Raw genomic sequence first — 26,114 nt, 5'->3', positions numbered from 1 at the left:
TATTTTTATTTAAGGCTTTCAGCAAAATACCTTCACTATTTCACTACTGCCTTAAAAGCAGATATTGCCTGTGCACTTTATTGATTACTGTAATTTTGTTATGAAATATTAGGAAAATCGACATTTGAATGACATTTTAACAAACTTCTCCCCCTTCCCCCAAAATCTTGAAACTGTCATTAAGTACTGATTAATTCTGTTCTCCAAAATAACACTTTTACATAACTGGAACATTCTGCTGTGTGTTTCACAGGTGGAAGCTGGGTGTGTAAGCACTATTGCTTATCTGGCTGGGACTATAATCCAGTTATCTAATAATGATAAACAGTTATTTGTGCACTGTTTACACAGATTGCAGGTCACCACTGGGAAATTCTGCTGCCAGGAGCTCCTCCTTTGAGCTGCAGCACTTCATCTCATCCCCATTCACACTTCCAAAACCCTGCCAGTGTAGGAACTGCCCTGAGCCCCTTGTTGCCCCCTGGTCCAGGTACCCTCACATTTCCAGGCTGCTCAATTTCATTTTAGCAGGTGCAGTCTTTGCTCACACATCCCTGTCTCCTAGAAATCCTGCCTCCTGCATGATTTTCTCCTTTTTCAAAATGGGATCTTGCAAGAAACAGAATCATCAGTATGATACACAACTATATTCTTTGGAAGCGTGTGTGCTTTCACTGGTATGTCACTGTAAATAGCTGTGTATAACTCTATTCCAAATGCATTCTATTTATTTCATAATAAAACCATCACTTACCTTCAAACCTTCTGGTCCAGGGTCACCTACATAACCGTTCTGTCCTGGCTTTCCCTAAAGTAAGGATTAGAATAAAATATTGTAAATATTTTATTTCAAAAAGATAATTTCATCCCAGTTTATCCATTTATCAAAATACAGGCATTAAAAATGTACAGTTTAGTAATAATTAATATAAAAATTTTAAGCAAGTGTATTTAGAAATCTGTATCTGAAAATACATTGTTTAATATTTCATCAAATACTGGAGCAGTAAGCAAAATTTGTATTAGGTCTAACAGCAGTTAACACTGAGGAAAAACTGTCACAATCCAAGATTGAAACACATTTTAATTTCACATTGAAAAAACATATTAGGGAAACAAAAAATGGGCAAGGCAATGTTCTCTCCTGGTTAATTCCAGCATAACAGGGACTCAACACTAATAAAATTTGATACTTAGAATTGAGGGACTGCTGTCATAACTGTCCTTCCTGAACCAGACAAAATCAGCTCAAACACCATCTCCTTATGGTGATTTTGAGCCTCATTTCTCTCCACGAGCATTTTGCTGCTGACAGATCTGGTTGCCATGATACTGTGGTAATAGCACTGCTAGCCAGAAGAAATGCAGCAACATCAATCAGAGCAGGATCACAAAGGGACAGGATCTTTGAAGCACTTCACAACATGCATCCCTCCCTCTGTCATCACTCACACAGACTCACAAAGGCACACAAACCAGAAAGCTTTCCCCCTTAATTTTCAATTAGATGTTTATAATGTAATTATGTCTCCCTTTTAAGAAATTGTTTTCTCTCCCAGTACACTTTACTTCCTCTACCACATAAAACCTGGCCTGACCATTTGTCTATCTGGAGAGCACAGACCTGCCTAGACAGACTTTCCCCATCTGCTCTGAGGAAAAGGCCCTGGTCCAGCAAACAAAGGTCCAGGGGACTGGACCTGGCTCTTGAGCAAGTTGCTGATGAGATTGCTGGAGGCTGACAACTGGAGAGAGAAAATTAATTCAACATTTTAATGATTCAGAATCAAAACCATGCAGATGGGTCCTAAAAAGAAATGACCAGTGCCTGCTCCAGCAAACTGAATAATTGGAATCACCAGAGTCTGTAGTAAAAGTTTTCCATTCCACATAAGCTGAGAAAAGAGCAAGTAAGGCAACAGATAATAAAACTTTTCTTAAAAAGAGATGGCATTTTTTCATTTGGCTCTTTTGCTTCAGCTGCTGTGTTCCTGTCTTTCAGAGTACGTGTGTGTTAATTTCTGAGCATCTGAGAAATTCTCTATATGGATAAAATGGCATTAAATTATCTCAGCATGTTCCATGACTTGTGTTAATCCCTTTCTATTACTCTCATTCTCTTTGTCCACCTGAGTGATTTCATTCTGCCCAACAAATTTCAATAAATAAAATCACTTTAGGAACATATTTCTGTTGTTGCCAATGGACTAATATATGGAATAGCCAAGAATGTAGGGAGAAATGACCATGAAGAGAAGTTCTGAGAGAACCAGATAAAGCAAGTCATGTCTTTCCACAAGGCTTAACAAAGAACAAGTGATGGGCTTCTGCAGGTCACTACATACTGTTGGACTACTTTGCTGTAAAAAAATTAAGGTCTTTCTATACAGCAAGACTGTAACATAAAAATGCTTAAAGTGAAATTCATCAAAAGAAAAGCAGTGGCCCCTATAAACTGCCTTGATAATTTTAAGCCTTATGAGAGCTGAACTGGAGTTACAGCTTGTAAAGGTTTCTTGGCTGTCACTCCTCAGCTATATACTAGCTGCAAAGGACATAGAACAGATGGAAGTTGATCAGAAAATGGAACAAGTGGATTTAACTGGTAAAGCAATCTGAAACACATGGATTTGGCTTTAAACAGAAATACAATACATTTACACATGGAGGAAAAGCCACTGACAGAAGGTTAAAGTAGGGATGGCTGCTTTTCTACTGGCAAACCTCTGAGAAAATTACTCTTCCAGGGCAGGGCAATCCCAAAGGAAATGTTTGTTTCCTAAAATATTAACTGCAAGTTCTACCCTTCTTTTTCATGAAACAGCAACCAAGTGTGCTTCCTTTCACCTCACAACTGGTACGTACAGGTGTGGATATAAATATCTCTCACTATCATTCTATTTCAATCCCTCCATAGGCTTCCCACATGCCTTCAGCCCACAGGCAGGCACTTCCAAAAAATACTGCACTGGGGGTGTGGGGCAGAGTTGAGAACATTTTCCACTATCATCAGGAGAAACTGCTCATCTTGTGACTACATAAATTCCAGCTTCTGTTTAACACATATAGCTCAGAAAGGAATCAACTTGCAACAGTTCCTTTTTACTTTCTGGTTTAAAACAATCTTCACTCTTTTAAAGGCATTTACTTCTCAAGCAATGAAGATACTAAAAAAAAAAAAAAACAACAAAAAAAGCACCAATGCTTGCATTGAGTGAGCTGAGCTACACTGACAGTTACAGTGTTAATATTTGGATAGCCTTTGAGAGAGAGGGTTAAGTGGGTGGACACTGAATAAACACATCTTTAGTAGGGCAATTCCTGTAGTTTTATGGGACAAATAAGCAAGCACCAAAAAAATCAGGTGGTTTTTTTTTTTTTTCATTGTAGAAGGATTAATTTAAGAGAATGTAAGTATTTGATTTTGGAATAGAATGGGTAGGAAGGTTTGGAAAGGAATTAATGAAACATCCACTGATGTGATCAGATTCAGCTCAAACACCTCTTCCAAAGTTGAGACAGACTGAGGTCTTTGGAACTGAGATACATCCTGAGTAAGCAGGGGAACATCCTCAGTTTTGTCTCTAGTTGCTTTAGACACCTGGAAGTTCTTTTTTGAGCGGGGACTGAGAACCCCTGTGCAGGTTCAAATTCACTTCTGTTCCAGCAGAAGACAATCTGTTTTGATGGCAGCACTGCTCAGGTGAGTCCCAGGGGTCTTTGGTCTCTTTCATGTTTTTAAAAGCAAATGGTAGAAAAAAGGGCAGGGCAGGAAGGAGGGAGAAAAATGAGGTGACATTTTATGGCTGCCAGCTAGCCACAAGCACAAACCTGAACTAGGGATTGGATATTTTGACCAGAAATTGTAAAAGAGATGAGGATTCCAGAAGCACTAGAAACCTGCTCTGCTATTGTTTCGCAAGAATAATGAAGGGTTTACAGTACATCACCTACAAGGATACTTTACCTACCTCAGACAAGCCCAGCAAATTAAGGTAACAGTGGCTGAGAAGAGAACAAACCTATTTAACCTTGCCCACAAATAAAGCTTGTGGGGCAAGAAGCAAGGCTGTAGTGAGAAAAACACAGGCAAGACTTCCAGATAAAACAGTCAGACATTAGAAAAAAGGACTGTAAACCAGGCAAACAACTGAAGCAGATTGATGAGGAAAATGAAGAATTCCCACTCCTGGAGGCTGCAAAACACAAGTTTAAACATATCTGTCAGCTAAAGACAGAGCTGACAGCTGATGGTGCCTTGGGGCCATGCACAGCCAGACCCCTTCTTCAGGTCCCTCCTCTGCCCCCATGGCCATTTAATGAGTTCAGTGACAACACAGTAGGGACAGTGTTTACTTTCAGGTGCAACATCCACTTCTTAAAACTCCTTTCACTGAAGATGGAAGCAAAAGCTATGTAAACCAAATGAACATCAAACTGCAGTCAAGCAAGCATAATTTAAAAAGACAGATGTGTTCAGCAGCTTATTGGCTCAGTCCTGCTACACTGTGTGAGATCTCAGCCCTGGTTGTGACTCTCACCCACACACTCGGCGTGTGTCACATGTGGGAGGGCAGCACCAAGGACAAGCAGAGGTGGAAGCAGAGTGCAGAGCAGCAGCACAAACAAGCTGGCCTGGAGCTGTGAAACAGCTGGAGTCCAGAGAAGCCAGAGAATCCAGGCAAGAGCCTCTGGGCCCCTGGACAAGGAAGAAAAACAGGCAGAGCTGCCCATCAAGAAAAATTCCCTTTTCCCCTATCTCTCGTTTCAGGAGTATGTCAGCCAGCAAGCTACTAAAAAATGTCTAGAGCCAGCAACCCTGGGGCTCCCTTCAGATGCACATACTCTGCTCTCAGCTGCTTGCTGTGAGAGAGAAACCAGAGAGCCATAAGGCATGCCGATGGTGTGCACATTTCCCACTGAGAGAAAGAAAAACTTTAATAATTAGGTCAAATTGACCCAAAATAGATAAAACATATTTCACTTTGCTAGGTTACACAAAAATGTTTCCTCCTGGGTCACTCTGACAGCGGCTGATGGTGGCCTGTGCGTGCCGGTGATGTGGGGGATGGAAGGTGGTGTTTCACTGCCCATGAGTCACCCACTGCAGCATCTTCCTTTCCAATGGCCACAGCACGACATGGGAGCTGCTGTCCAGCCATGAAGCCCTGCCCAAGGAGGAGACTCAAACAATGATGCAGCCAAAATAAAAATTTCCATGAGGCTCTCAGCAGAAGCTCAGACAGATTAAAATCAATATTGAACTAAGTTACAGAATGTTTTGAAATTCTGTTTAATTTTTTGCATGTTTTCCTCAGCTGAAAAACAGAGAGACTTTTGTGGGAAAGCTGTGTTTGGTCTTTTGCCTTTTTTTGTTTTGCTATGAGTTTGTTTGTCTTAACACCTAATCTATGTGGCAAATAAATATTTTAATATAATTTTTAACAGAAAGCAAATTCCCAGCTTTGACTAGCTACTGAACAGGAAAAATGACATATGCATATATCCACTCCAAAAGCAGAAAACAGTGGAAAAGACTCTCAAACTCATGCAAGAAATGGGAAGTCATCCAGAATGAAAGGCAAGTCAGTGATTACCACACATAATCAAATCACGTAAAGGCAGAAGATCAAATTACACTCAATAAACTTACAGACACTCCTGTAGTTCCTAGAGCAGGTTAGTATCCATTTTAGCAGAGAAATTTTCTAAAAATAAGCTTCAAGACCATTGAAATACTCTTAGACAAGAGTATAGTTTTATAACTAACAAAAAAATTGGATGATAGTTTTAAACTGCTAACTTTTAAAACATGTCAGCATAAACAGCATGTTTATTGTGACTTTGCAGTTTTATTCTTTTCAGTAACTATCTGCCAAGTTTCTGGTAGATTTCTTAAAGCATACATCCTTTACATTGCTCCCTGTGAGCTGAGTAGGTTCTTCCCCAGTTGAAATATTTTGATATATCAGCTGGTTCAGTCCCTAGGAGGTGCATGGCAGTTTCATCTGTCTCAGAGGAGCATTATATTTCGTGCACTACAGCAGTGATTTCCTTTCAAACCCTTTGTATGGAAAATCATTTCCCCTCCCAGCTCTGCTTTGAGCATGTTCTGAGGAAAAACACACATTCAATCAGGAGATGCCATTTTATCACTTCTCACAGTAAACTTACATTTCAAAGCAATATTCCTACTGAAAAACAGCCTGCCCTACCAAAATTCCTCATACTTACTCTTGGGCCGACTCCTCCAACAGGTCCAGCTGGTCCCACTTCTCCCTAAAAGAAATCAGGACTTCAATGACCTTGGTGACAAGTCCAGTTTTAAAAAAGAAAGTCTGCAGATAACTGTTTGTATTTATTATATCATCCTAAGCTTCATGTGGGTTTGCCTGAGTCCAAGTCTGATAGAAACACCTGGAAACAGACCACTGTGCTTTCACTCACTCAGTATCTGGCACAGAAACCCATCATTTAGCCCCTTAGAAGTCTAGAGTTCTACCTTCAGAATCACCAACTAAATTATTTTTAATGTTAGTTACTTTTAGCATTCAAGATATAAGCTTTTATTTTTATGATGATGAATTAAGAATACTTGATGAATCTATAAGATGAGGAACTGCCTTTCTCCCCTTTCAGTTAATAGGGGTCTAAGTGTTTACTTAGGAGTACCTATGACACTGTAATTAAATTGGTATATGTTTTCTATTTCCATACAGCTCCCATTCCCTTCCCTCCCATCTCCCCAGTTCAACTAGAAAAACCACATACTGCTCTGGACATATATAATATGAGATTCCACTGAAATTAAAATAAACCACATAATGGATGCATATCCCCATAAGGCTGCTAAAAATTTTTTTAAAACACTTGCCAAAATGCAAAAGAGGCTTCAAATTTTGCTTGACAACACCATGCACATCTAACCATTGTTGTCTAACCCTCTTAACCCCTCACAACTTGGAAACACAATCTCTTAATTAGATAATTTTTTCATCTTACCTCAACTCCTTTGGGGCCTTGTGGCCCTGGAGGCCCTCGGTCACCCAGAGCTCCCTAAACATGCAAACAAACACAGTGAGAATTTACATCAACTTTCATCATGTTGGTCTAGTCTCTCTCCTCCTACAAACCCAAAAGTGAGGCAGCACACCTAATGTCTTACATTGGTTCATAGTGTTTCCCATATAAAGCCAGGCAAAGATGCAGAAAACCAAGCATCATAAAAACTTCTACATAGATTTTGCTGAAGCATTATTCTTTTTGTGTTGTGAGAAGGAAAAAAAAATATTTGAACACGATATAACAGCTTCTTCCTTTTGGAAGAGGCAAAGCACACTACCATTGTAAGATTAAACCATCATCAATGTGCAGACCTTGTATTAAGGAAGTCTTTAGAACAACACATGTTGACACATTGCAATGGGAAGAAACTACAAAGTGAATTTAGACCACTAACTTGTCCAAAACTACTTGTGATTTTCAGCCCCTACTTTTCTATTAGGGTAATAATCAGCTACCCAGAGATAAAGCACCTTAACCTCTGCCAGCTCAGAGTTTTCATGACTGCTCACACTAACATTTTCAAAACTTTGTTAAAAAGACTTTGCAGCTAGCAGAGTATCAAAAACCTTGGGCACCCCAATTACAACGGGATAATTGGGAAAAGCACTTGACCTGGCATAGCACAACAAAAAAAGTGTAAACATATTAATGCTCTGGGAAACCTAAGCTTAACAATATCAGATAAAGCAACAAGAACAAAGAAGCTGCCCTTTAGGAGAGATATGATTATCCTCTGAGGAAAGCCATGGTGGAAAGTGTAAGCCTTATTAACTGTGTACTAATGAAGCTGAAGTCTAGACTTTGGTCCAGGCACTGGTCCAGTAACAATTTACTCAGCAGGCAAAGCAAAATGGAAGAGAAAAATGGAACAGCCCATCTCAAGGCAGGGAGTGTCAGGGAAGAGCCCATCAGTCTGGGAAGGACTGGGGTGGAGGGCTGCTGGACATACCACCACAAAAGTGACAGCAGGGCTTTCAGCAGTAATTAAAATATTACTAAATAAGTAATATTGTCCTATGGTTAGTAATGACATTTTCTCATTGGCACAGCTGTTTAGTCTAACAGCAAAGCCCATTAGGACATAAGGATTTCAGTGCAGTGTAACTGCACAGTGCAAATGGCAGCAGCACTGCTACTGTACACACCCTTCCACTGCACTGAACTGAATACAGAAAAAAAATTCCAGGCTGTAAACTGAAGATTAATACTAAATGACATTTCCATCTCCTCCTTGAGGTTTCAGGCAAAAACAGAAAATGAAGGGAGGCAATGCACATATGCCAAAGTGTCTGGAAAAAAACAGGAGTCAGCAAATGGGGTATCCTGTATTTCCCATACATAACTTCCCAGCTGACCATTCCTTCCAGAAGAGGTGAAGCTCCTAATAATCACTTTATTAAAATGTGTTATACAAACAAACATAAGTTAACAGGGGAAGGAAGCTCTTAGCTTCTTCCATGGTACAACACACACTGCTGGAAAAACTACAGTAGAAGTCAGCATTTTTTGACCATCTTTTCCTCTCACTTTTCTTGCAAAGAAATACTTGCAAAGAATAACATAGGGAACAAGCAAAGTTATTTCAGAACTTCTTAAAAACATTCTTATTCCCTTTTTAAAAAAAAAAAAAGTGTGTTTTGCCATTTTTTTAATAAGCGGTGGATCAAGATCAAACACCTCCTAAAATATTGTTTCCAAGCTGAGTAATGTTCTGTAGACCAAATTACATAATAAATCCTTTGAACATCGATTTAGAAAGATCAGATTTGTTGATTATTTCACTAATTTGGGGAACATTTACAATCCAGAACTTCTACTGGCATTTAGAGACAGCTGATTACACTCAATAGAGCTTAAATGTCCAAGAAGTTGAATTTATCCCACACCAACTCCTAAAAAATAAAGCTTACCCTGCTTTCTTGGCTTTTAAAATGGGTTTTGCTTCTGAGGAAGCATAAACAAAAACATGAGGAAAATAGCAGCATAATGAGAACAGTTTTCTAAAAATAAAAGATGGAGGAAAATTTTAGAACTGCAGTCAACTCAAGGCAGATGGAATCCCAAAAGCCAAACATTTCCAAAGTCATGCAGAGCTTCTCTCTCAGTACTGGGAGCAGTATAACAGTTTTTCCAGTTTGGTAATCCTTCTTTTCAAATGTAAGCCATCAGTTCTCCCTGACTAGGGCAGGCTGTCTAAGCTTTTTCTCTCTAATACCAAATGTGCTGGAGAGCAACAAATCTGGTTCAGCTGTGTAATTCTGTATCAAAGGAACATGGAGTCTCAAACTTTATAGTCCACCTCTTAGTAACTTTTTTCCTCTGGAATGTGTGAAAACGCAACAAATCTGTAACATATGTATTAAACAGAAACAGAATTCTAGCAAATTCCTCAGATATAATGTGCAACAATTCGATCTCACTGAACAAACCGAGCAGCAGGGATTAGATCTGTTACATCGTTCACGTATAATCTTGGGCAATTAAATCTGAACTGCAGATCAAGAATTGCTGTATTTCTCTTCTAGTATTTTCCCTAGACAGAGTCTTTCACCACCACAGGGGTTTTTTTTGTGAACACTCTGGTAACTCAAACGCAAGAGCAACAGCCACTGCAATGGTGGGACAAACTCATTCACATAAGGCTGCTAACATTATGCATAAACACATATAAAGAAGTTAGCAAAGCAATAAATCAGAATTGAAGGTGGACACCCTCAGAAACACATTTTAACTTCTCCTCAATTTGCCCCATCAGATAACTAGCTCTCAGCCTGCCTAGCCAATTAATGTCTATTTTGGTAAAAGGCTCTTGCCATGGCTGAAAGAGAAGAGATACAGAAAACATAGGCTATGGCTTCAGCAATTTGATTATTTGAAAATGTCTGTTTACTCAAAGACAACCTGTATGATTTGTTCTTGGACAAATTATATTGTTGGTCTTGCACTGTTCTTTTGCCTCACCAGTTTCTGCCCTCTGGTTTACTTGAAGGTCAAAAAAGGCCTTCATTTTAGTCTAATAAACAAACTGTCCCTCAGAATAAAGCCATTCAAGTACTATTTCTGCATCTAGTCTCACTTGACCGAGTCCTTCTAGAATAAAAATGCCCAGTAATGTACTACAGAGATAAAGCATTCTCATGCTTTGAGCAGAGGCATTAATGAGACATCTTGACTCATATGTTCTACAATTTCACTTGCTTTCTAACTGCATTATTGTGCTTTCATTTCAAAGAGATCTGGCAATGTCTTTGGTCTAAGTTTATAATGGGATTTATTGTTTTAGTTCTTGCATGAATCAAACTGAAATAACTGAGGTGGAATGAATTAGCAAAAAGTGCATTTTTTTAGATAATCTAAAGATGTTCAACTTGGTTTCATTTACAGATTTCATTCTGCCATACTTGTGCCTATTCACCACAGAAAATACAGTGTAAGAATAGTCCCAAGGCTGATGAGTGAGGAACTTCGTTGGTATTTGCCTTTCAACAAGCAGTTAATCTTTAGATATCATCCAATCATTTTCCTTTGGGTTATTTCTGAGCTACCTGCACTTTTTCTATTAGTCTCTACCATTTCCAATTCAACAAAAAATTTCCTATATCTGCTTTTATTCCAAGCTTCATTGAAAACTCTATCTGTGTAATTATTGCCTAAGTTTGGTCTAAAAATTTAATATACCAAAGAGCAGAAGCTAAATTATTCTGGCACAGTTTTGTAGATAAATTTTATCCTTAATTGTTATATCTATTATTTTGTCTATAATTTAATCTGGTGCATAAATTTTACACATTTTCCATACCTTCAAATATGATTTCTTTTAAAAATTGTTAAAAATAATTCTTAGGGCAGGTGGAACCTGAGTAATACAAAGATCTGCATACATTTGGCATGCATTCTATTTAAGTACAGGTGAAACATATGATACTTTCTAGCTACATAGCATTTTCTCAAACTAATTTTGCCATTACAAGCTTCCACCTAATGCTGTAATTACTCTCAGAACTGTGTGGACAGCATTAAACATTGAAATAACTTCCTCATATAAACACCTGAGGCAAAGTATCTGCATTCTGACAGTAGGATTATCTTCTCATAATGCCAGTGTCCATCTCTCAGAGCCTTTCCCTCAGAGATTAACACTATTTACTGTTATCTTTAAAATGTTTTCATATAGTCTTACCTTAGGACCTTCAGGGCCATTTAATCCAGGTACACCAATATCTCCTGGAAAACCCTAAAGAAATCATACAGACAAATGATTTGCAGAGTAGGAATGTTTTCAATGTACTTGTTTTGATTCTGTTCATTCATTTAATAAACCTGAGTCACAGAAACAAGAAATAAATTTCTTCTACCATTCCAAAAAATGTCAAAATCCATTATGTTTCCTTGAAAGGACTTGGATAAGTGACAGATTTTAGGCAGTTTTTGTTAAACTCAATTTAGCAGATGTCAGCATGGATTTAATTTCTCTCACAATAAGACTTTTTATCCGCTAAGCAATGTTTGAAATTAAACCATTGGACTGGTTTGGAGGCACAAAAAAATCACCAGAGAACAGCCTGCATCAAGTCCCGTACTTATGAATTCAACTACTCTTTTCATAAAGTTGAGAGAGCAGCTGAAGCCCTTGAATCCACGTTAAGGACAAGATCACTGCAAGATTAAGAAAAGGGAAGAGGCTTTTGCCTCCAGACCAGCAGGTGATAATCAAGGTCTGGCTGGCATTAACTGAAGGTCATCAGCATGTAGCATTATTCAGAACTGGCCTTTGTGAAATACACTCTAGTGTAGGTCAAGCTGTAAGAAAAGGTAATTATGTACAGGAAAGGAATCAACCAAAATTATCACTGCAAACCACCTGGCCAGTAGGTATTGGCTTGGGACACCATGAGGAGGCCTCTGGGTCAGAGGAATTCAGCTCCAGCTAGATTGCTTTAGAAGAAATGAGTGTATTTTAAGGAAAAGAAAAATGGTGCCACTAGCCTTTATGCAATACAGTAGTAGTTAAGCAGTAGTGAGTTAAATTCCATAAACATCCAGAGAGAATCCACGATCTTACATTTGTAGGATAAAATAAAGCATTGGTAATTGACCCTGTAGTTAGCACACTGCTCATTCAGTCCCAGGACAAGATTTTGCTTTTTTAATAAACTTCCACATTTCATTAAATTTTGACCATCTGAAAACAGCAAGACTGCCACTTCCTCTGAGCAAAATATTTATTACTACATCTAACCAAACCCATGGTCTAACACTCGGAAGAACAAGTCTCCTTCTTCATTAAGAGAAAATCATTATAGATAAAAATATATGCATATTTTTCCAATAATGGAAACAAAAAGCACATACACAGAACCATTTTTAAAAATCAGTTGGATGCTAATGAGTCTGAAAGAAAACCACAAAAGAGTAAGAATGGTCTGAGTTTTCAGAAGATGGGCAGCAACTCTAACACTCAATATTACACAATACATCAGTATTGTGAAAATATTGTGAAATACAGTGGTTTCCTTTTCTTTTGCCATAAATAAGCAATTACAAGCAGAGCTGTGCAACAATTCCAACATGCCTCTAGGTGGCACAGAGCATATTATTTACATGTCACCAAGGCCCTGAGGCTCACACCTAGAACACTCACTTGCATCACCATTTCTAGACAGTTCAAAAGAGGAGGTGTTTTTAAAATCCTGGCCTCTGCTGTCTGCTGAAATACATCGAAGAGTTAAGTCAATTCCTTAGAAATTTTTTTTGCTTGTCCTTTTTTTATTTTAAATTTACTTGTTTACAGACCTTAAATAGTTACCAAGGGGTGACTTGTTTCACATATCTGTAAATCTGCTCATTTCTAATGTGTGAACAAATGCTAAATGCTGACACAGACAACTTCCTCTTGGCAATAAACATTCCAGAAAACAATCTGCCTAGAAAAATGTTAATTAAGAAAGATTCTAATGCTTTTATGAATGAATAGATCTACTTTATTTATTTACTTGTTTAAATTTTTCTAGAGGGAATTCAGTAAGGACCATGAGATGTAGGCATGGACAAGTACTATTGCAGGTAGAACAAACATGGTATTTTGAAATCTTTTCATGTATTGGGATACAAGAGGGTTACTTGTCTGAGAACATCAACATTAAACAATGCATTTAAAAATTTAAAATCCTCATAATTTTATCTTTTCTGTGAAGATGGATTAAGACTTTTCCTCTTGAGCACAACCATGAAAAAAGGCAGATGCTATGGTAGTATTAGAACATTGTTTCTAAGATGTTCTCACATTAATAATCCATGAATAAATGTAATAATCCAGGACACAAACAACCACTTTAGACAATTCCAGAAAAAGAATGAACCAGGAAGGAGCTCTTGAAATACCTCTGCAATGGTATTTCATATAATGATTTGCCAATCAGATTCCTCATAGTGAAGTGGGATGTGTCTCTGGCAATGCTTAAATTTGAAATGAATTATTCCGCAGTCAGTTCCATGGGAAATTACTCCAGATTAAAAATTCATTATTCTTCCATAGGTGAAAGGCCAGGAGATTAACGTATAGTTTCCAGCTGCAATGTAGTTTCCAGACTATTCAGAACCAACCAGCCCTTGGTATTGACCTCTAAGGAAATGCAGATTATTCATTTCCATCAGCCAGAAGCCCAGCAGCTGGTAGGATACAAATTATTTTCAAAATCTTGCTACAGATGTGGTCTTTTGCCAGGAAAGCACTTTAGAATCCACTTCATTTAATCAAAAGAAATGTGGCATCAAAGAAATCTGAAGTGCCAACTATCTCAACACAAGCATGCTTTATCCTTCCTGTGGGAGTTTTGCTTTTTGTACTGAACACTTAAATATAAAATTAACATATTTATTGCTCTCATTTATTGATATAATGTTTAGTTTGAAAAAATGCAGAGATGACCAAGTTGTTACTATGTTAGGGCATATCTCAGTGCTCCAGAGATGAGCACTCTGCCAAGCTTTTGCTTTTCTTTTGTTTTCCTATGTGGCTGCTAATATGGAAGCAGAAAATCAGAAGTATTGAGACATTACACTCCATTTCCATGGGGAATTCTCTCTCATTTGCACAATGTCACCTCAAACCATTTTCACATGACATTTGCCAGCATCACTGGCCACCCATCTTCATGCCCCTGGCTGCCCTCAAGGGGATCAGGACAAACAGGGGTGGAGAGGCATGGTGGAGGGAAAGTGTCTCCAGGGAGTGCAACAGCCCCTTCAGTCACCAGGTTCCCTTGCTCCAAAAAGAGTTCATTCAATCACAGGTTGAAATTAATTTCAATAAGAATTTACAATAAATTTTGAGAAGCAAGACTGACTGGATGTAGCTACTGAACTTCAACAAGATACCTTATTAGAGATTCATTACTAATTATAATCAAATCATCTCAAGAAGGTTTCTGCAAAAACCTACAATTCTTCTGAAAGCATGAGTTATGCAGACATAGAACTTTGGGAAAGGACCAGATGAAGATTCTGTGCAAAGGCAAGTAGAGAGTATAAGCAATTTCACAAGAGCATTTCCTCAGATATGTGCCAGAGCACACAATTAGTTCAGCCTTTAAATTATCTTTATTTCTATATTTCCTACAAATCATTTGCATGCAACTGACTTGATGCAATATTGAAACAGAAAACTATGTTATCACTGCACACCTGGCATTGTTTGCAAAAACTCAAAAAATCATGTGATAATGCATGTGAAACATGCACTAAAAATAAAGGTTTTTTTTAAATTAAGACCTCAAAGCAGCCACTGATTCACTTACAAAATGTTTGCCTTTTTGACTCTTTGCTGTTTTTTGAATGTATCCTTTTCTTTTGTAAGGCTGCTGCCTTGAGCATGGAACACACCAGCTGAGTCCCATACAGGTACCTTCCTGAAGGAGTGAGCTAATGACTTCAGATCAAGACAATACTGCACAGATGGAAAAGGTTCTATTGAAGACAATGAAAAATTCTCTCTGCTTCACATGAAACCTAGTTATAACACTCTCAAGGCACATCCAAAGGGAACTATAACTCACCCTCTTTTTGGGGGGATAATTAAATGCAATTCCTAGAGCAAAATTTAACTATAAAATATTCTGAATACAAGTGGAAGCCTGTCAAAGGCTTGTCTAATTTCATTCACATAAACAATAAGCACTGCATACTTCATTGCACACAGTAAACTGAGACATTGTGGGTTAGAACAGTCAGATCTGCACTTTCCAGTTGTCATGCCAATAAAACAAAGCTCTACAGAAATTTTATATTTCGGTGGTTCATTTTCAGATGCATGACAAAGCAGCGCAATGATGAAGACTCCACTCCATGAGGTGTTCACTGAGTATATCCAGTGGTTGGTGAGCAGCAGGCATTCAGGCACACGACAGACCCTGGCTCTGCAGAAGCACATCCAGAAGAGAATTTGGCCTGACACTGCAGGACTCCTGCCCTGAAAGAGTCACTTTGCAGCCAGAACTTGTCTGGCCACCCAGAGAGCAAGAGCCAGACCTCTGTCCCTCCCTCTGCCCTCCTGCCAGCAGCACTGCAGTCCCAAATGGACCCTGGCTAGAGGTGGGTGGCTTATTTCAACTCTGACCTGGTGTACCTTGGCTGCACAGCTGCAGAGGAAAGATTTAGGAAGCAACTCACTGGTGATCTGCATTTCAACCCACAAAACCCCGTGAGGATGATCAGTGTCTGCCTGCCCTGCTCCCACAGCTGTGTGCAGAGAGAGTTACAGAGCTCAGCTGCTGGAGTGCCAGAGTTACTGCAGTTTACAGGGGAAGAAAATCAGGGACAGCACTACTTATTCTTTGTACTGGGAATGAAACACTCAAATGTGTCACTGGAAAGATCAAAGGCTCTTTCCTCAGGTTCTTAACAAATTTATAAATCCCAAAACGAATTTATAAATACCACTGTCTTAATGTTGGACAAAAGGAGAGAGGAATAGCTGGAAGCAGAGTTTGAGAGGTTCTGCACTGGGCAGTCACAGCCTTGTTCCTCCTGCTCACAGCAAAGTCCAACAAATCCCAATATAAGTTTTGGGGGATTTAAAAATGAAATCTTTCACAGAAGGCATATGGTATGGATTGTCACATCTATACTAAATCCAAAGTACTCTCAATACTTGAAAGACACTAATTCATCACATTCTTCTATTTCCAGAAACATCAAGGGATCATTGAGTATACTATATAATGCATGTTTTCTACATGGGGTCACAGGAAGTCTGACCATTCAGATAATGAAACAGGAACAAGGAAAGCAGCCCTGTCTGACCTGCTAGCTGGCTGGCTTTGGAAGAAGAGACTGGATGAGGCTTTTCTTGTGGAAAAATCTACATTATTTGCTCATACTTCATATATTTGGTTGTGTCTAAATAACTTCTGGCAACAACAACTAGTTTATTTTTATAAGACAATGTAACTGGAGGGACACATACAGACTTCAGTTTTAAGTTGCTTATTTTAAATTCCTTTCATTATAGAACTTCTAATATCTTCAATTTGTCCAAAATCCCAGTATGCTGCTATCCTACATCCCTTCTGTTTCTGTTTTGCCATATGGTGACCATATTTTTATGAAGTAAAAGGTGGAAAAACCTCTTAGTTTATTTGGAACTGTCTTGCATGACTGAAATCAAGAGAAACATTGTTTTGCAGTTTTAAACTGACCATTTTGCAGACAATTACTCAAAAAAAGTGCCTGGACACCCAAGTTTTAATTATCTAGCATCATGCACCTTATTTGCCTTCTAATGATGAAGTAGTTCTGCACTCCTGAGCAAGGGGAAATACTGAGCTTTTCAGACAGAAAGATTCCCATCTCTATCTGCCCTAAGGGTAAGCAGCCCAGGATGATCTTTTCCCCAGACACAAAGGAGCAGCATGTGTGTGTTGGAACAAGCAACTAGGAAGGGCTACCAGCAGAGGCAGCAGGACACAGGCCTCAAGACCAACAATTTGGGATTAACCTGCCTCAAGTTACCTTACTGACCTCCCTTGCTGGAAGCTATGCAAAGAAATCATGCAATGAAGAGTCTTGAAAAATATAAAATCCTGAGCCACAGAGGGTGGCAGCTGTGGACAACATGCACAGGCTTTGTGTCTTCTGCACACCCTTTGACCAAATGAGAGGGACTTATTCTCAGCAGACCACCTTGTGTTGCTACAATGCACTTTCCAGTGGGTTTTCCCTCAGTGAGGGCTTTTGCCTAATAAGAAAGGTAGGAGCATAGAGCCTTGGTTTGAGGAGATGTGCTCATGTAAAGGCAGAAAAAGGATCATTACTAGTATATGTCTTCCATTCATATTTTTTTTAAAAAAGGATAACCCACAAACAAACAAAGAAACCCCACCACAAACCAAACAAAACCCAAAATACATTCATTGCAGGAGGCTGATTAGAAAGAACAATCCACAATTTCTGCTTTCATCTCTCCAGCAGATACATATGTCTGTGTATAAACATGTCTTTTTGGTACAGACCACAGCATTTTTCCTTAAAGCCTGTGGTAATGAATGCTAAAAAGCACCAAAATGGGACAATTTGGAGACTGAGTTTCTGCACAGACTTCCATAGCACTCAGGACTTCTTAGGAAACTTCACTTCCAGATACAATTGCTTGGCAACCCTTCCCAGGTGACTTATCCTCTGTGTTTCTTTTAAGTGATAAATATGCAATCAGGCCTGGAAAATGGAAAATCCCATTTGTAAACATGTTTTAATATTTACAAATGGAAGTGTGCCTCAGAAATCACACGAGTCTCACTCCAGGTGTACCCCATAACAACAGGATTCAAGAGACAGCAAATCCTAATCACATGAGCAAATGAAGAACTACTTTGTATGCACAGATCCTGTACATTAACATTTTGCAGAAAAAAATTATGAGCTGGAATCTTTTTGTACTTTATGGAGGAGAATGAATTAATCAAATATGACTGAATAAGAAGATTTCCCTAATTCAACTAAGAAAACAGTCTTTTATGAAGCAAACTCATTTACCTCTTATTATCATCATTTAGAACCAACATTCAATTTACCACTACCAAGCAATTTCTTACCTCAGGTCCCTGAGGACCCAATGGTCCACGGGGTCCAGGTTCTCCAATTTTACCCTTGAAAAGAATCCAGACAGTTAAGATTTCTGATGATAATTCATCTTTTAATAACAGATGGTTATGAGGATTTTAAAAACATTTATTAACAAAAAGGCCAACAGAAAGTTGAGATTACTTTTTCACTAAATAGGAAATTTTATATCTGCCTCTCTTTGGATACTATAAAACTAGTTCTTCATATCTCTTTGAAGTCACAACAAAAAAAATTCAAATTAGTTTAGGACAGAGAAAACTGGGAGAATCACATAAAAATCTCATTAAATATATAGTTGTTTTCACAATAAAACTACATTTCACAATAAAAACTACCTATTATTTAAACATCCAGAAAGTAACTGCTACAGATATTGGTTTATACACATATATTTTAAGTATCTAATCACAGCCAAAGAAATGGCAGTTTTGTGATTAATAACAATAAAATTAGGTCCTATCCACATGTAATGGTATCTTCATTATATACAAATTTCAACACATCTAAAAATGGGCCAAATTTCTCTAAGTTATATCTGTTCTTCCAAATTTTCAGACTCTTTCTGCCACCATAAGTAGATGTCACTTGAGCAAAATTAAGGTCTGACCTGGGAAACATTTCTCTAATTTTTAACATTAATGACTTCATTGTAAATTCATTCTACAAAGGTAAATTTCTATTACTTGCAGGACTGAGGTCTCATAGATTAATTTAACATAAGTCACAAGGCTGGTCACATTCAGTTTGTGCTTAAAATCCACAGCTCTTTCAGGAACAGATAACTTTTAAGATAAGCATGTGAATCAGCCTCATCCTGAAAGAGGAAATTCTTGCACTTTTGAAAAAAAAAAAATATGATTTTTCCCATCTAAGCTTAAGCAAATATGCATAATTTTATTGTAGAATTCATGTTTATACTGTAAATTCTACAGGACAAGGAAAGTGTTAATGAATTTAAGGGCCCATGACATTTATGAGATCTAAGTATGTTCACCAGTTATCGGCTTGATTGTACATTAGAAAATTGACAGTGCAGTGAGTGTTGGCAGCTTTTAGTGAAATACTGAAAAGAGACAGATATTAGCATTAAAACAGGTGAGCAAGAGCCAGGTAACCCTGTGCAGTATTGCCTTTTCTGCCTCAACATCTAAAAACCCAGCAGAAGTGGCAGCAGTGCACAGAAGCCTTTAAAGCTGCTGAAAATCAGTAAATACAGGAATTTGTGACTACTCCCATCCTTGTGAGAAATTACTGGCTGTTATTAATGTGATCTCACATATTCCCTGCAAATCCAGCTAGTCCAAATGGTCATCTGCAAGTTCCCAAAGCTCTCAGTGGATTTGTTTCAAACATTATCCACATGTCCATTCCCCCCCACAGCAATTGTCCCAGAATATCTAATATCCTAAGCACTCTAGTAAAATTTGACACATATACTAATCTTGGTAATAAAGCTTCACATTTTAGGATCTGACTTGCTCATTAACACCAGCCACTAGAAATAAAAGCAGCTTAGACCTTATTCTTATGCATTTTTAATTAGGCCACTTCTGGGGATTACATCCAATGTGAACATAACAATCACACAAAAAGTGTCAAATATCAACAGTGGTAAAAACATCAACAACACACAGTGATATACTGAGAACAAAATTTGATGTGTAAACTTACTGGAGGTCCTGGTTTTCCTCTGATCCCTGGAGGTCCTGGTAAACCAAGAGCACCCTGAAAAAAGAAAGTTATTAAATATTGTTGGGTTTTGTTGGAAGCAATAAATTGCTATATTTTGACACCTGAAACAGGCTTCAAAAGAATTCTTCAGGTCGAAAACTGTCTTCTAACATTCAACTTTCATCAAAAGAGTTCTCACAAGATGTGCTATTTTAGGGACTTCTGATGTACTAGCCAAACAGGAAAGAAGATCCTTATTTATCTCAGTCTGATGATGTGAAGGAGCATGCCAGACTGTGCTGCTGCTAACCACAGTAGGTCCAGGTGAGCTGCAGATGAACCTCAAGGGGCAAGGGAAAAATGCCTTTTACAATCATTCCTTAGAAAGACTGAGACCACACCATAATCCTTGCTTGATGCATCTCTATACACACAGCTGCCAGAGTTCTGCTTGTGCTCTTGACTTGGCTTTGTGCACACTCCCATAAATGAGTTTTAATTAGCACAGAATTTCTTAAAAATATGTTAATACAGTGATATCCAGATAGTATTACTACTGCATTCTACTTTTATGGAACCAACCTGCTGCATTTTAAGAGACTCATAAGCCTGATGAAGTTGCTGAAATGGGATAATTTTGTAAAACAATGCAGTTATAACTTACCTTGTCTCCTGGGTACCCCTGATCTCCTGGCTCTCCTGCAAGGCCATGTTCACCCTAAACAATATATAATTTTATACAGACATATGTGTGTGGCTTAAAATGGGGTAGTTTTCAGAAACAGAGAAAGATTAATTCAATATTCACTACTTTAAATTAACACAGATTTTTGACAATGCAAGGTGCTGCACTGAAATACTTCTTCCAGGAAAGACACAGACCGGCATATTATTATGTTCAGTAGTTAGTGTTCTGTTCAGAAAAAACTTTGTCTAAACTACCAGACCACGAGTCTGACATAAATTTAAAAAATAAAAGTCACAGAAGAAAAAAGAAATCAAAAGAAAAAAGGCAAGGCTTTGCCAAGCACATTATGCTCAAGTTTTAATAAAGAGAGTCTGAAAGAACTGTGTATCTCCAAGATAATGAAAATATTTAAATCACCTTATCACCTTTCATTCCAGGCTGTCCCACACTCCCTGGGAAACCCTGTTAAAGTAAAGAAAACATAAATCCAATGCTTGACTATAATTTTGGAAAGCAGCATATGTGGGATGATTGAATACCATACCGTGGGCCCTGGAATTCCTGATGGTCCACTCAGTCCTGCTGGCCCAACGTCTCCCTATCAAACAGCAAGAAAGGTGACTGCATTTGGTGAAATGGAGTAACCTAAAGACTCTTAACAGAATGTGGCATTTTTCTGTATCACAGAAAACCAAAATTTCTGTACCACAGAAACCAAAATATTTTTCAGGTTAATTTCTCAGGTAAAAACAAAGGTATTGGTATCATAAGCCCTCCATGTTTACAGTTCCCAACATCATCAGCAGAAACACAAGAAACGAAACCTGCCTCTTCTCCTGTAGATTATAAACTCAAGAGAAGATCTCAGTGTATTAGGCAATGCAGTTAAGGAAGCTTTCTTTTGTACTGCACATTCAGTGGCCATCACTGCTGTCCTAGGGGTTACATAACAGCAGCTCTCTGTAGGCATCAAATTTGGCTTAAAGAAATTATTCTATGATGAGTAGGGCCATAAAAAGCAGGCTTTTTAATGGTCCTTTTACTCAATTTTTTATCCATCAGTGACTTCCATGAGTTAAAAGAAAAAAAAGTGATGTGACTCTAAATACCACATGTGCAGAATCAAACCCATGTTCCAATGGGCATGCTAACCTTCTCTGTTCTAATGTACTTTTAAAGTCCTTACTACAGCTCTTCTTTCTGGGATTTATTTAGGCAGTTTTATGACAGGAAAAAAAAAGTGAGTCACAAAAATTAAGAATGTTTAAAGATCAGCACAGCAATAATACTAATGAAAAAGCATGAGCTAAACATAAGACCTCACTCAGAATAGTTAAGACTACACTATAAAGGGAGAAGTCTATCTGCTTTCTGCCTATTCAAACTTGGGGGGGGAAAAAAACCCCAAAAAGACAATGTAATAGCTCTATGGCTATGCAGAAATTTAACAACACATATGAATAAAGAAATCTTTTGCCACTTGCTGAGAATGATATGGAAAAGATGAGATGGACATCTATGCACTTCCAGTTGAGCACACACTCATTGTTCTCTGGAGACTCTTTAGCAATGTTAGCAACCACATTCTCTGCAGCCACCATCAGATTATGGCTCAGTGAAGCAAAAGCAAGACCAATCAGTTACTGTCTTAATGGTGCTTGGTAGAGCTCCCAAGAGCATTCACTCTACATTGCTTTAGCTTTCCATGACTGCTTAAATGATGAATTCTGCCATGCTATCTGATCAAGGAAATTGTTTACATTGCTGTCTCTGAGCTGTGCTACACATTCTAGTTCAGAAAGGCATTTATCCATTCATGACACTGAATGTTGAAATGCACACTTATGGTAACAACAGCATTGATTGGAAAATGACAGAGGGATGCTGAGCTGGGAAATTTAGCTTACAACAGCAAGAGGAAGGAATGCCAAAACAGCTTTGCAACATTCAGGTTCATTAAACACCTATCACAGTCTCCAGATACACTGAGTGACTTAATCAACAGCAAAGAATGGGAACTACACAAAAATAAAACTGAACAAGTGTTGAATTAGTTAGTCTGTCAGGTTTTTTAATCATTCTCCACCTAAGATATGCTTATCACTTTGGACAAAACTTGCTAATCAATAAAACCTGCAGCTACATAAGGCGTACCTTTTCCAACATTTCTAGGTGACAAGTGAAACTAAAACCAACTTGCTTTTTCCAGGCAAAAAGATAAAGAAAAGGAAGATATCAGAAAAAGAAGACTACTCTTTTCCTAGTATTAAGTGGGTTTTTAAAAAGAGAAATAAAAATTAAAAACTAATTTGGGTATCTAGCAGTAAATTTTCTACAACTCTTCATCTTATTAAAACTCATGGCCTTGCTAAGTTTTGAAAGACTGACTATTCGGTCAGCCAAAACTCTGAACTTGGCAACAGCTTTGTATATTGAAAATAATCATGGATGGAAGGAATTACTGGACTCAGCTTGCTGATGCTGCTCATTTTGCCATTGTTCTCATGAACAAAGACAAAAACACAACTAACTCTTGACATTGACCAGCTGGGCTGGACAAGCTACTTGAATTAATGCTCTTGGTTTCTGCCAGAAAAATAGATTTAATCCCATGTACAATATTGCATCTTGTAGTGGTATAGTGTGTTATTACTGACTAAGTATTCTAAAGCAAACATTGAGGGCTGTAGCTCTTTGCTCGTTTTTGGATGGCCATTAGCATCTGCCTGGACAAGGGAAAACTGAGGCCAGGGAGCACAGACCCCTTTGGAGAGCAGGGGTGGCTGAGGAACAGGGATGCTGGAGTCACCTGAAACTGCCCCAGGGTCTTGGTGAAATTCTGCTGCAGATTAAAGAGTGCAATGGTCCCTTGTAAACAAACTCTGGAGCAGAGCACAGCTCTTCCAATTATCTGACTGGGAAAGAGGAAACCAGACTAACTCATAAACTGGAACCATGAGAAAGAGTCCCACACATAAACAAGAGAAGGGCACTCAAATGGAGCTCACACTCTGAACAATTGTAAATTTTGTGCTGTTCAAAAATCTAAACATGCCAAATCTAAACATTTTTCCCCTCAAGAAATAGCTCTCATTATGGTTATATTCCATCGATGTACAAGTGGCAAAAGCTTTGGACTGATTATAGATAATCATTTTTCTATTTCACAAATTGACACAATCTCTCTGTAAGTGACTGCAACTCAGCAAGAAGGCACATGTAGCTTTGATCCTGCAAACATTTATGCTCATAAACTCTAGGTAGGGCTAAACTGCTAAGTTTTAGTCAAAATAATCAGTAACAATCTTTTTGGAAGTGACATATTTTTTAAAAACCTCAAGTACGTTTGTACAATTATCAAAGTCTTTGAGATTAAATTCCAAAGACAGTAATATAAGAGAGAAAACCAAGCACAATTCTAAACAAATTCTCAAGAGTGCAAGCTCCAGTCTCATGAATGTGTCACTTGGTCTGAAGCACACAGAAAATCATGTTTGCATGATGAAGGATGGAAGCTACAGAGGGTTCTTGACCAAGCTTTTGTTTTCACTATAGCAATGCCATAACAATCCTAATCAGACAGCAAGGGATGACTTACAGGATTTTTTTGTTATTATGAACATATAATCAGGAAGAGTAACAATTGAACTGTCATACTTCAAAGGAAAAGTAAGATGACCATCACTGTAAAATATAAACTTATCAAGAATGTTTCAGATCTGCAGATAGCAAAAAACCCACAAAGGAATCACTACAGACAATCATGCCTTTCTTAACTCAAGTGTAAACACTTGCTATTTCTCCCTTGTTAAGAATGTGGCCCTGTAGCCAGACATGACTGAGACAACATCAAGAATCAGAGGTCCTCTATGAGCAAATACATGAATTAAACAACATAAGGGAGTGAGACTACTCAGAAGCAAAGTCTTTCCCACCTTCTGTGGGACTCAGAAGGAAAGTCTTTCCCACATTTTCTGGCACAACTGACAGATACAACTAGAGTGTGCAACTCCAAAGTGAGCATCACAACCTTATTCTACATATATTTTTTAAAAATTAATATGATATTATAAACATGATAAAGTAATTTTTCTTGGAAATTAATTCTGCTTTGAATGTGGTAGCCATATTCAGGAACCAATGAGGACTGCTGTCATTAAAATATTTGAGATTATTGCACCCTTCACACTGGCTTTTGTAAAATAAATTATAAACTAGCAAAGTTGGTTTCAAATAAATTTCAAATAAAAGACCTGAACACACTGGGTCAGAAACAAGCATACAAATCCACATCAAGTACAGAAGTGCTCCAGGCTGCCAACATGATAGCAGTTTTGCAGAGTGATGCTATTTAAAATCATGGCTATCTAAAACAAAAGCTGTTTAAATCCTTGAATTTTCATAATTGTTTTTATTATGTCACAAACACACGAGACAAGTGCTATAATGCAGCCATGTCAAAGTAAATAATAAAAGTATACTCACTCTTAGTCCTGGAAATCCAGGAGGACCAACACCACCAACAATTCCCTTTAAAGAAAGTTAATCTTAGATTATCTAATTTTTACCATTTAAAAAGAAATCCTAAAATTAAGATAAAGGTGACCTACAAAGCAAATCAGTTTTGATTTTTACAGTTTCCAAAGAGTGACAACTTATCACTGTATAGAGAAATATGCTTAGTAAAATCCCTGAATTGTAGAATTAGATCACCAGATATTTGCATTATGGGAACATCTCTGCTGTTAATACAGGAATATGAATTTTTTTTACTATGATAGTTAAAGCGGAAGGAAGAAAAGTCAACTTTTTAAGGGTGAAAAATTTATTAAGATTCCCCAGAAAAATAAATAAGAACACCATCTCAGTTAAACTGAGAAGAGGCTAAAACACTGCTGAAAAGAGTTGCTAAGTCTCTTTGCCCTGTGTGAAACAGACATTGCAGTCCTCCAGGTCACCATGTCCCATGCAAGCTGTGCCAGCACCTGGGACCTGCTCCTCAGTGGATAACATTCACAAGGCCCACTGCAGCCTGCTGGCTCCCATGGGGAAGGGGAAGTTTTATGCAAGCAAAGCTAAGCCCATTCTGAATTTGTCCAACTGGTCCCAGCTGCTGGACATGACCCAGAGGACACCTTGGTGCTCCCCTCCCTCCTCAGGTGCCTTCACACTTTCCCCAACCTGCTCTAAACTATCCCCAGGGGAAGCTGAATGTTCCAGCAACATCCTCCAAGGCAGACTGACATCCTCAGAGAATGGAAAGGGTGCTGTGGAAATGAAGGCTGGCATTAGCCAGTTAAGGAGAAGAAATCAGGCATGGAGACAATGCCATTAGTGTTAAGTCAGCAGATGGGAAGAAATGTCTTCCCTTCAAGCTCCTGCTGCCACAGGCCTCCCAGGCAGGCCCTGGTCTCCAGTGCCAGCTCCCAGAGAGGCTCTGTAAATACGCCCTTAGCACTGCAGACCCTGCAGATGCAGCACTGGCCCCTTGCCTGAACAAGCCCTGCAGGGTGAGCCTGGGGAGGAGGGGAGAGGGGCTGCCGCCTGTCAAAGAAGGCAGAAAGATCAGCAG

General features: G+C 38.4%; 1 protein-coding gene across 1 annotated transcript in view; it reads right to left on the bottom strand.

Moving 5' to 3' along the window:
- COL24A1 (collagen type XXIV alpha 1 chain) overlaps positions 1–26,114 on the bottom strand; it is a 112,817-nt gene that overhangs the window by 52,616 nt on the left and 34,087 nt on the right. The window contains exons 14-23 of the mRNA XM_058808081.1: positions 25,028–25,072; positions 21,087–21,140; positions 20,960–21,004; positions 20,519–20,572; positions 19,855–19,908; positions 18,153–18,206; positions 11,246–11,299; positions 7,003–7,056; positions 6,235–6,279; positions 755–808 (exon numbers count right to left, since the gene is read on the bottom strand). Coding sequence (XP_058664064.1) covers positions 755–808; positions 6,235–6,279; positions 7,003–7,056; positions 11,246–11,299; positions 18,153–18,206; positions 19,855–19,908; positions 20,519–20,572; positions 20,960–21,004; positions 21,087–21,140; positions 25,028–25,072 — 513 coding nt within the window. The remainder of the gene's footprint in view (positions 1–754; positions 809–6,234; positions 6,280–7,002; positions 7,057–11,245; positions 11,300–18,152; positions 18,207–19,854; positions 19,909–20,518; positions 20,573–20,959; positions 21,005–21,086; positions 21,141–25,027; positions 25,073–26,114) is intronic.

Source organism: Ammospiza caudacuta, chromosome 7, assembly GCF_027887145.1.
Source record: "Ammospiza caudacuta isolate bAmmCau1 chromosome 7, bAmmCau1.pri, whole genome shotgun sequence".
NCBI lineage: Eukaryota > Metazoa > Chordata > Aves > Passeriformes > Passerellidae > Ammospiza > Ammospiza caudacuta.
This window is presented reverse-complemented; position numbering and strand designations above follow the sequence as displayed.